The 12,788-nt window shown below is 40.5% G+C and overlaps 1 protein-coding gene across 1 annotated transcript in view; it reads right to left on the reverse strand.

Moving 5' to 3' along the window:
* The window catches only part of POLD1 (DNA polymerase delta 1, catalytic subunit), a 224,719-nt gene that overhangs the window by 197,342 nt on the left and 14,589 nt on the right, over positions 1-12,788 (reverse strand). The window contains exons 3-6 of the mRNA XM_089671586.1: positions 11,885-11,995; positions 6,155-6,295; positions 4,312-4,437; positions 663-831 (exon numbers count right to left, since the gene is read on the reverse strand). Of these exons, the coding sequence (XP_089527712.1) occupies positions 663-831; positions 4,312-4,437; positions 6,155-6,295; positions 11,885-11,995 (547 nt within the window). The remainder of the gene's footprint in view (positions 1-662; positions 832-4,311; positions 4,438-6,154; positions 6,296-11,884; positions 11,996-12,788) is intronic.

Here is a 12,788-nt window from a genome sequence, read left to right on the forward strand (position 1 = left end):
TAGCTTAACTTTTTCTTTTTTTCCATCCCATAGGGGATAGAAAGTCCATGTCCAAGTCCATATGATGACAGGTTCTCTTTATTGAGACCTAAAAGACCCTGCATGTCTCCTCTAGGCTCTATGCATTGCAATACATTCTTTCTCGGCTATGCTAGCTGGGGAAAGTGATAGGGTGACTCTTAAGTGACATTATACAGGTCGCTTTCCAGGTCACACATGTTCGCTCTCCTCCCTCCCAGGCTTGCAGATGGGCAAGCGGAGCCCGGAATACATGGCGGGGGGGGAGCTACCGGGGGTGTGTGGAAGCAATCGGGCGGTAGCGCAGCCACCTCAATCCTTTCATCTGATAGGCATGAGTCTGCCTGTCAGTTTTAGACACAATCCTGGTGGCTGACACCACTGCACTGCGTGTGAAACCCCACTATCAGGTCCATACGACATACGGACCTGGCATCGAAAGGGTTAATAATGGCTTTGGCAACATGATCAAAATGCCTCTCTCTAATCCTAACAGCCCAGGCAGTCATGTGAAATCAGTCTGCACTGCCATGACTTGTAATGACAAGGGCCACTGTCAATCAAGTATGTATCCAAATCACCCAAGATTGAGAAGTTAATAAATTACTGCAAAATTATGGCATGGCATCATTGTTGGGGAGTACCTGATTTCAAAGTCAATGTTGGCTTCATAGGCCTGGTAGCAATGTGTTGGGAAGTTCCCGAACCGCAAACCCTGTTCTAAGAGACGTTTGGCAGGTGCAATTAGGCGTGGAAGGGCCATTGTAATCTTCAGGAAGGATGCACTCCGCTTCCCATGGTATCCATACATATCTATAATGAAAGCAAACACACCATCCTTATTCCATTCTTTTAGAAGCTAACTTCTGCTTGTTGATTTTAAGTAATGTGGAACAAGTGTTCTAGACAGCATATAAAGATATCCTATTAACCTATTTTTTTATGAAATTGCTTACTTTGTTTTTGTGCTTCCTTGTATTGTCTTCCATGAGCTCCCCAATCTTTCCTTCTTACTTTCATTTGTTATGAGTGAGCAGTGCTCGTTAGTTGCGTCATCTGTAATGCTCTATGTACACTACAAATCTCATAGTCAACAGCACAACTACTCAGGAGCAAGCAAGAGAGGGTGGCTACAGTCCTACCTACAGCAGCACCAGGAAATTGGATCATAGCAGCACAAAAAAAAAAAAAAAAGTAATCCAGAGATTTGAAGGAGGCTGAGAGCAATAGAAGGTACGTTTTCAGAGTTATGAATACATACTTGAACAGATTTGTTTTTTAAACCAGAGTTTAGTTTCACTTTAACATTAAATTTATTTTATTTTTTATTTATTCATTTTAGGTACTTCTGTAGCGTTGTCAATTTTTTGCAGCACTTTACGTGTGTGTGTATATATGTATATACATATATATATATATATATATATATATATATATATATATATATATATATATATATATATTGTACATTCACATCAGTTCCTAGCCCTGAAGGGGCGTACAATCTAAACTCACATTCATACATTTCCATACTAGGGCCAGTTTAGACAGGAGCCAATTAACCTACCAGTATGTCTTTGGAGCTTGGGAGGAAACCACAGTACTTGGAGGAAACCCACGCAGGCACAGGGAGAACATGCAAATTAAATAAGTACTTCACAAGGCCAGTGCGCCGTTTCTTGACATGTTCATACATCCCTGTTATACATCAGCTGAGATGCCAGCTGAGTTTTTATAGAATTAGTGGAATAAGCTTTAAAATCTCTTCTATAATCACCCTTAAAGTGTTACTAAACCCAGGACCCTGCATCCACTATACTTCATCTCCCACAGTACACAGAACATGGAAGTGCAATTATTGTAGTAAATATAAACTGCTAAATTTCTCATCAACAGTATATAGCGGTCTTGTGACTTCCATCATTGTCCAGTCAAGTACTGGGTAATCTTGTAGGAGGAGTCTCATTCTCCTGTCTTATGAGGCTGCATGACCCCTGACCCTCTGTCTGGACAGTGCTGATTGACCCTGTGCTGATCACATGCACTACTCCCCTCCCAAAAAACACACCAAACTGAGCATGTGCAGAATGCCTCCTAAGGCTCCTTACTATCAGCAGATAGATTGGGGACTGTGGAAGAAGGGGAGGATCAGAAAAGTCAGGATCAAACAGTCTTTTTACACAATGTGGAGGATTAACTCCTTAGGATCCACAGTGAGTATAACAAGCATGCTTTATGGCACATACAGACTGATTTTACGGTTATGTGTTTAGTAACACTTTAAGTACCTAAGTCCCCATTCACACCAATGCGATTTGTCATGCGAATTGACAGTTCAAAATAGCATGACAAGTCACACCCTATTTGTGTCTATGAAACCTTTCAAATTGGTGCGACCTCGACCTTGCGATGCGGCACTGATTTTGAAAAAAAGATTCTGTACTATTTTTGGAGATTTCATGTGCAACTTGCATAGACATCTGTGCCTGACATCGCACAGATGTCCGGTGAAATTGCACTGACTGGTGGCTTTGAAATTGCTCTACTTCAACTGAAGTAGCCTGATTTCAAAGCCACATTCAGTGTGAATCAGGGCTATAGGTGTTAAGGTTTTGAAAATTGGCCAAAAAAAAATTACCACCTGGGGTTTTTTTTTTTTTTTAATTTCTATTTTAACCACTTCATGTCCGGACACTTTTACCCCCTTCCTGTCCAGGCCAATTTTCAGCTTTCAGCACGGTCACACTTTGAATGACAATTGCACGGTCATGCAACACTGTACCTATATAGATTTTTTAGCATTTTTTTGAGACAGATAAAACTTTATTTTGGTGGTATTTATTCACCACTGGGATTTTAATTTTTTTGCTATATAAATTAAAAAGTCCAAAAATGTTTTAAAAAAAAGTGTTTTTCTTATAAAATTTTGCAAATAAATAATCTTTCTTCATAGATCTTGGCCAAAATTTATTCAATTGTCTTTTTAGTAAAAATAAATTAGTTTATAACCAAAAATTATAATAAAAAAAAATTATATTTTTATTTTATTTTCTTATATTATTATTTATGTTTTTTTTTAACATAGTCACCCTAGCAGCACAGTGTCACCATACTGACACTGTACTACTTGTGGGGGGTGATAAAGATTTGGTTTTTTTTACACCGATTGCTTTTATACCCATAAAGGCTGTAAAAGCAATAATTTCTATTTCTCTCTGGCTGCATTCCTGCAGCCATTGAGAAATACTGTGTGAGCTGTGATTGGTCACAGCTTGTCACATGGTACAAGGCTGTTGTGGATAGCCTTGTACCATGTGATCGCTGTATTCATTCACTGATTTCACTAGTAGTAAGCAATGATGTCAGAAGTGACATCTTGTTTACTACTGTTCATGTGATCACTGATTTGGCAATTAGTGATCACATGATCGGGACCTCACACAGAGGTCCTGTACAACGACTGGTGTTCCGGGGGACACAGCGAGCACCGGATTGCGGTGCCAAAAACTCCCAGGGAGCGCACACAGGCCAAAATGGCGGGCGCCGTTTATGAACAGCAACCCGCCCCTGCACTGCTACCGTCCAGCAGTTTATATACATGGGCCGGCGGGAAGTGGTTAAAGAATTTCCACTAAGGACCATTTAGTAATAATAATAAAAACATAGAAGCTCTATCTGCAATTCCACCTTGGTTAAAACAAAGCAAAAAGGCCAGGTTCCAAGATGCAAAAGGAACTTGATCATTCTGCTCTGTGCAGACTATGCTGCCAATCAGTATAATATAGTTAAGAAGATGGGAACAGACTATTTTTCAGTGTCTCAGTAAGGCCCCGTTCACACTAGTGTGACTTGTTATGCAACTTTGGACACATAGTCACAGCCCATTGATTTCAATAGACCTCAGTTCCAATCTATGTGACTTGAAGTTGTAGCAGCTTTAAAAAGGTTCCTGCACTACTTTGATGTGACTTTCTTATGACTTGACTGCCAGAAAGTGTAAAGTCACACTAATGTGAAGTGATCCTTACTAGACCAATTATCAGTTGCTCTTTAAATCTCCATTTACTTTAATCTGTGCTCAAAAATAACCAGCAAAGACACAAAGATCATGATTGTTATTTGAATCTATATGTGAATGCAACCTCTGACCACATGATCCTCCGCACAGGAGCTTCGTGACTATAGGAGTGTTTTAGTAACAATGTTTGCAAAGACACTGGTACAATTAGGCAATGTTTTACTGGAAATAAGTGCAAGTTTCAGATGTACAAGTACAGAAACAAAAATACTCACTCTCTTTCATACAGATGTCAACAGCCAGAACAGCCTGCGATATGTTGTCTTTATTAGAGCGCATGTCCTTGACCACAGCATTATTCAGCTCCTTTTTGAAGTCACTTAAACTTTCCTGCTTAAAACCTGAAAAATATATTACATAAAAATAAATTAATTATATAAGAAAATGTAAAAGTGTAATCTCAGCCAAATCTTTTTCCTAACTTTGGATATAAAGGGGGAATGTTAGAACCTCTGTCCTGTTTTTAATTGTTATTCTGCAGTTGGGAAACATCCCTTCACTTCCTGAGTGTCCCCACTTAGGGGATTCCTATGTGATCACCAGGTCAGACAGTAAAGACAAACCTTTCCCACTGGCATTCAGACCACAATAAACAGCTGACACAGGAACTAACCCGTCCACCAAAATATGTTGGAATTACACTTTCATATACCTTTTAAAGTGGCAGCTGTCTGTGAATATTGCAGAAGGAAAAAAAAATACATGTACAAACAAGCGTATACATTTGCCTTTTAAAAATATACGTTTTTAAAGTTACTTTACTATTTCAAAAGCACAATAAAAGGATAACTAAATTATTCTAACCACCACACTTCTTTCCCAAGACCCAAAAGAACATTTTTTTCTCAGCTGGGCATAAGTGTAGGTGGACAGCTCATATGTACATCAACTACTAGGTTTTACACATTAGCAGTTCTCTTGTCGCAAGTAAACATGTCTGATTACATTTAGCGTTCTTGATGGCTTCTCTTTAAACACCACCTGTGCTTGTAATGCTTCAACTAGACAGCTTCTGTATTATGGTCTAAAGCAGGCTATATAAGGGTCAGTTTTTTTGATCAGCAGATTCCCCCTTCCACACAAGTGAGGTGGATGGAGAAATCCTCCCTGCTGTGCTATTATATTTTGACAGTGGGAACTCCACTGCTTTCAGAATACATTGATCTTCAATGCAGCAGATTGGCTACAGGCCTGACTAAACAAAGATTATCCACCAAGCCCATCTGTAAAAAGCCAATCTCACGAATGGGAAACGACCTTAGATGGATCACAATTCAGCCAGTCACTGCTGAACAGGCCAAATTTTGATCCATCATTGGCAAACTTAAGAAGAGAAGGGTGCACATGTGGTTGGTGGGAGAGGTCTACAGCTGATGCGAGGAACAGTGGGGATGATATTAATGGATAGTTTGAGTGAAATTGGGAAGTTTGCCCTCCAGTTTATTAAATCTATGGTAACCCTTTAGACTGTCCTTCCTTAAACTGGAACTTCGGTTAAATAGTGAAGCCCAGCTGATCCTCTTCCTTCCCCTAGCCTGTAACTGAGTTGAAAGTTTTTTATTTTTTTGGGAAGGGGCGAGCACTATTTTATTTTTCACACGTTCCACATTCCAGGAGGCTGCAGGACCAGTTTACCTGCGCCTTGCAATCTCGAGCCAGCTGTGATTCATTAAGGAATTCCTAGCTGGCTCTCAAATCCAAGATAGCGGCACCGGGGACCCACAGCAGCGCAAATAATTGGCAGTGGAAAGAGTGTGCTGCAATCTATGCACCAATAAGTACCTGATCTTAAAAACCAGCAGCTGCATTAATTCCAAATTGAGAGTTCTGACTTTGCACTGACTTGATGCATGCTCATTGTAGGTCAGTGACTCAATTCATTGAAGCCAAAGACAGCCACATAGCTAGCATTTTCAGGAGGTTGGAAGCCTACATGTTTTTTCTATATGACATGTTTTTATAAAAACTGGTAGGCTCTCTTTCAACAAACTAAACAGGAATAATAAAGTGAATGGTTCAACAATTCTGTCCACAGTGATTATAATTCAAAGCACTTACCAATCTGGCAGGGTACATAGAAGTAGGGAGCAAAGCCATGAATGTGGCAGCATACACTGTTGCCATCTGCTGTGATACCAAACACCCGAATTATGGGGACGGGTCCGTGCGTGGCTCCCAGCATACCAGGCAAATGTATTCCTAAAAGACATATAGATATTACATTCAGTAAGAAAAGCTTGCAAGTAGCTGCTGTGTTATACCGTATATCTCAAAGCCAACACAAATAGTTGCATCAAGGGTATTGTCTGACTACTACAGACAGATTTTGCCAAGCAAAAAAAAAAAAAAAAAAAGATTTAAATCAGGGGAAGCAAACTATCTATCATCTCTCCCACTTGGCTTAAGTAAAAATACTATTTTCCCAACACTAACCCTACAAGTCAGGAAACAAGGTCTATTCTATTTCTAATGTGAAACTGAAACAGAGATCACAACGTCACACATCGTAATATATACTGTAAATGCTGCAGGCAACTACAAGACCTCAGTATTAAACAATCCTTTTCTACTGAAAGCAGTATTTCAGAGCCAAATCATATTCATGGGTGTCCCATAAACTATTAAAGCTGGATTGCAACGTTTGGTTTCTTACTAAGGGGTTGTGTCAGTCCTAAATTGGCGGGGGCGGATATGGTGGCACCATTACCGGGGTCTGTGGAAGCAAGTTGGGGGGCAGCACAGCCGTCCTACTGAGTTTTATACACAATCCCGGTGGCTGCAGCCACCAGATTGTGTGTAAAACCCAATGCTGCAGGTCTGTAAAATGTATGGACCTTGCAGCGAAAGGGTTAATGGGAAGACTGCACCATACAAAGATAACTTCATGCAGCAGCCTAGGACTGCTGTACTGACACACACATGCTGCAGCATAGAGGTGAGTATGTATATTTTTACTAATCCAAAATTTCTCTTTTAATGAAGAGTTTCCTCTCACTCACTACCTGGCTGGCAGCAAGGGAAGGTTAGGGGAAATGAGCAAGACAATAAAAAATGTGATATGCACTTGCCAGCACAGAATCGCTTATCGTATGAAAAGGTTTTCCAGGATACCACAAAACCGCATCTAGATTTTTTCCTTTTTTTTTTTATAAATAAATTAAAATATATATTTTAATACTACCTCCAGCTTCAACAGACAATAATAGTAATAGAGCAAAAAATAATCACATATATCACTAATGGTTAAACTATTGTGCTTTAAAAGGTTTAAAAAACCAATAACACCCGGAAACATAAAGAGTCATTGAAATTTATTATGGCATTTGACACTTAACAGCAATTAAAAACTAGTGATACATGATCTGTCCACCTACACAAGTTACTATTTCCCCCCTCCCTACAAGCTCTCCAGTGAAGGTGAGAAATTTAGATCATCGCCAGGGGAATTCCTGGCCCATCTCACCCATCCACTTCCCATATCATCGTAATCCATTGCTTTCATTGAATTCAAACGGCCAGAGAAGGGGGACAACAGGCAATTGTTGCCAAGTGTAAGTTAATGTAAAATTGCTTCCCCTTTGTACCAATTACACTTGATGTAATCTTCCACAGTGCTCTACTTCCTTATTTACACAGAACAAAGCCTGTGCCGAGAGCAGATGGTGTAGAGACTGGCTTCTATACAAAACCAGGCTGTGTGTGGACAGCATGGTGTCCAAATTGCTAGCATCTCTTCCCATACAGTAATACGGTTCATGGTTCAGTTCCTACTAAGACGTCTCTGCAAAGTCCAGTCTTGTAGGGTCCAGCTGCAGCACTCCAAAAATCTGGAGGCATGACTAACATTTCTTTGTAATGGAATTTAGTACGGGATGCAGGACTTGTATTTTTAGACAATTATATATGCAGTGTTATATATGCAGCTACCTTCAGATGACTGGACACTGAAAACTTGCTAGTGCCACCCCCAGAATGGCACTCCACGACACTCCAGTTTCTTAGCAAGAAATAAAAAGTGATCAAGACACAGAGGGGAGGGGCCCGTGTCCTGTACTGTACTCCAAGATAAGGAATTTACAGGTACACTATATTGCCAAAAGTATTGGGATGCCTGCCCTTACATGCACATGAACTTTAATGGCATCCCAGTCTTAGTCTGTTGGGTTCAATATTAAGTAGGCCCACCCTTTGCAGCTATAACAGCTTCAACTCTTCTGGGAAGGCTGTTCACAAGGTTTAGGAGTGTGTCTATGGGAATGTTTGACCATTCTTCCAGAAGCGCATTTGTGAGGTCAGGCACTGATGTAGGATGAGAAGGCCTGGCTCACAGTCTCCGCTCTAATTTATCCCGAAGGTGCTTTGTCGGATTGAGGTAAGGACTCTGTGCAGACCTGTCAAGTTCCTCCACCCCAAACTCGCTCATCCATGTCTTTATGTAACTTGCTTTGTGCATTGGTCTGCAGTCATATTGGAACAGGAAGGGGCCATCCCCAAACTGTTCCCACAATGTTGTGAGCATGAAATTGTCCAAAATGTCTTAATATGCTGACACCTTAAGAGTTCCCTTCACTGCAACTAAGGGGCCAAACCCTGAAAAACGACCCCACATCATAATCCCCTCCATCCACCAAACCTTACACTTGGCACACAGCAGTCAGGAAAGTACTGTTCTCCTGACAACTGCCAAACCCAGACATGCCCATTGGATTTCCAGATGAAGTGTAATTGTCCCTCCAGAGAACACATTTCTGCAGCTCTAGAGTCCAGAGGCGGCATGCTTTACACCACTGCATCCGATGCTTTGCATTGTACTTTGTGATGTAAGGCTTGGATGCAGCTGCTCCGCCATGGAAACCCATTCCATGAAGCTCTCTATGCACTGTTGTTGTGCTAATCTGAAGGCCTCATGAAGTTTGGAAGTCTATAAATATTGACTCTACAGACCGTTGGTGACTTCTGCGCACTGTGCGCTTCAGCATGCACTGACCCAGCTCTGTCATTTTACATTGCCTAAAACTTTGTGGCTGAGTTGCTGTTGTTCCCAGTTGCTTCCACTTTGTTATAATACCACTAACAGTTGACTGTGGAAAATTTAGTAGCAAGGAAATTTCACAAATGGACTTATTGCACAGGTGGCAACCTATCACAGTACCACGCTTGAATTCATTGAGCTCCTGAGAGCAACCCATTCTTTCACAAATGTTTGTAGAAGCAGTCTACAAGCCTAGGTGCTTGATGTTATACACCTGTGGCCATGGAGGTGTTTGGAACACCTGAATCCAATGATTTGGAGGGGTGTCTCAAGACTTTTGGCAATATAGTGTACATCAAAATTACCATTATCTTAAATCGTACAGTACAGGACACAGGATTTGTATTCTTAAATCACGGGACATACCCAAACAGTAAACTGAGGGTTGGGCAACAATAGAGCAAATAGTACTGCAAACAGGCCCACACAGAAAAAAAAAGGAAGCCTAAATGCATATGGCCTGGAAATGAGTTGCCTGATACATCTAGCATGGTGGAAAGGGAAGCCGGATACACTCTATGAGAGCCCACAGGCAGGACCCAGAGGGACTCAGTTTTGCAAGCAGTCAAAGTAGGGCAATTTCACTGTCGCTTTTGGGGCAGGACAAAGGGAAGGAAGAACAATGTCCTCACTGAGGTGGAAAGAAGAGTTCACCCTGGGTTGGAAGGAAGGTTTTGGCCTCAAAACCGCTTTGTCTTTGTGTAAAACAAGAAAAGGAAGATGTAATGGCGACCAAAACAATAAAACAAACAAAAATTACAAGTGAGGCCTCTTGCACATGGTACGGATGTTTGAGCATCTGCTTATTTGGACGTGATTTCAGGCATTTGTTTTGCGCGTATTTGTATTTGAGACTGTTGTCTCTGACCCCCCCCCAATCTTTGCTTCTGCTCTGTCTTACCTCAAGTCTAATCCTAGTTTTATAACCATTGCTGTGTACATTTGTTTGTGTGTGTTTTTTTTCTGTTTTCTTTTTTTTTTCCCCCTCAGATGGTTGCTTTAAGGTCCAAGCAGTACTACTTCACAAAGTTTTAGCAGAAGGGGACACACCTCGAAAGCTTGTCCTGAAAATTGTGTTAGTGCAAATAAAAAATGTATCATGGACAGTACTCAATTGTTAGGTTTGAATAGAAACCCTGAAAGGATTTCTTCGAAAGAAATCGGTACAACCACTCCTTGTGCCTTAAAGTTGGTGCAAGGCGGTCATTAAATCTGTCTTCTTTTGGTCCAAAACTGGCAGATTGGAAGGCAAAAAGGTGAGGGGGGGGGGCAGAGATAGAAACTCTATTTTGTCACCCTTAGACCAAAAGGTCAAGGTGTCTCAGATCCAGACTGGCACAAATGTCAACAGATGGCCCCCACCTGGAAGATTACTGCTGCTCAACAACTGCTGTTAAGTTGTTACTCCATGAGTAGAGTTCAGTACTTGGAGTCCATTTAAGATTTTCTGTGCTGATCCCCAATGAAGAGGAGGGGAGATGTTTTTATATTACTTTTTAACAATTAAAATTGTCTTGGACTCTTTCATCAGGTTTTCGTTTGTCACTCCTCTCTGTGTTTCTATGACACTTCCTGTCCCTCTCCTCTGGAAGACTGAGCCTTCCAGCAGTTATACTATACAGCATTTGTCCTCACTAGAAGTCTTAATAAAACATATTAAAATATAGATCTACTTATAATAAAACCTTTGCCAACAGTTTTTGGCCTTCTACTTCATGCAAATGTGCACAATCCTTATCCTTTTATCACTGTTACTAAATGAGCGGGCACAAGATTTTTCCAGGTCAGGGGCTCACTAGGTACTTTCATAAAAAATTGCAGTCCCCTTATTTCTGGTTCAATAATTTTTATTAAATTAGGAAGAATAACAATGAGAGCACCAGGTCTGCCAAGGGACATGAAAAGACTGTAGATATAAATACAAAATCAAAGACAGAAGCGGACAATAATGGCTGAACCAAATAGACATAGTAAAATGAGCAAATAGGTCCAGGTAGGGTCTGAAAGGGCAATAGCATCCGACCTAGACAAGTCAATTACCTAACGGTTGCACAATATGGAGCATGAGCCAAGCCAGAATAGGAAAAGAGGTGCAGCGATGCCAAAGAAAAAGGAGGAGAAAGGAAACAAAAGAATTCCCCTTATTTCAAACCTGAGGGGTTTCTTTCAATGAATAGCTGCCATGAAAGAAATGCATGAGCTACCATTGGTGACCTCCTCCTTGATAACTGCCTGGCTTTCATTCAGATCACTTGCAGCAATGACCTAAGGCAAGCACAGAGTTGGCCATACACTTTTTTTTATTTGTTCTGATTTTTTCATCTGTCCGCACTGTATAGAATCTCCTGCAGTTCTCATTGTAGTTTGACAGCAGGCTCGTCAACTATCAAAATACCCAAACAGGGGGCTGTATCTAAATGGACTGAGGTTTGACCAACAATTTCCCAACCTGTTCCTTCCATTTTTCAATAATGGATGTCGGGTGGGAGGAGGCCAACAAGGTCACCCACTAAGTGGAGTCCAGCTGGTTCATTGGGAACCAGATGAAATTTGAACAGTATAGGGCCAGCATAACTAAGAAAATATTGAAGGCAGAGGATTAGGAAGACAGAAAAGCCACTATCACCTTCAGGTCAGCAAGACTACCTACTTATTTCTCTTATGACAGGTTTCCTTTAACCAGCACCTTGGCAGAAAATATTTTACTACCACCAACATGAATTTAAAAGAGAGGAATATACCCATCTGTAACTTACCAACATAATAGTCCAGTTCAATCTGATGAAAGCACACAGAATCTTTAAGAGCATCAATAGAGGGTAGAGAAGGCCGGAGCCACTTTGGTGAAATCTTGTCTGACAGTTTCACTGAAGTGATTTAAGAGTAAAACAAAAAGTTACTACATTTCTTCAGGCACTAAAACATTACCCTGCACTTATCACATTAAAGTACAACTGAAGGAAAGAAAACTTATTTTTTCAAATCTAGATAGAGAAATGGTGATCTAATAATCCCTTTCCACTTTATCTTTAAAAAAAAAAAAAAAAAACGTTTTGCCTTCAGTTATACTTTAACACTTAATTTATACTATAATATAACCATGCAACTTTGGAGTAAATATTTGTTGTAGTATATTTTAACACAGTATAAGAGTAAATAACCCAAAAATATATGTTCAGACTTATCAGTCCTTGGTGACAAATGATTACTCACCCTACTATAAAGAAATATAAATAACCAGCATTCTCAACATTCTTATCTGTCAAAAAGGTAGACTGGGTGCTAGGAACAGGCAGACTCCAATCTGCCACTGTTATATCATTCCAATGAATGTGCCTCTTCCACAATTTACTGTATACGACAGTCATAGCTTTCCTTCAAAGTAACTGTGCAATCAGTTAGGATGAGCAAATATACCTGAGATCAGTTCCGTGAATCCTGTTCACAAAATTTGAGGGGAACCCCACTGAATCCTATGGGTGCAAGCTTTGCCAAACAAAAGACACGGAAGGCTGAACATTGTCCCTAAACTGAATTGTCAGTTCTTCCTAACCATTCCTACACACACTAACAACATGGCTGCTATAAGACCATCCAATTATAGAAATAGGGGCTGGATAATCCATTACTTGAATAGCAATTGGCTCTTCATCTTACCAG

Source organism: Staurois parvus, unplaced genomic scaffold, assembly GCF_062004578.1.
Source record: "Staurois parvus isolate SC_StPar_1 unplaced genomic scaffold, SC_StPar_1.0 ptg000108l, whole genome shotgun sequence".
NCBI lineage: Eukaryota > Metazoa > Chordata > Amphibia > Anura > Ranidae > Staurois > Staurois parvus.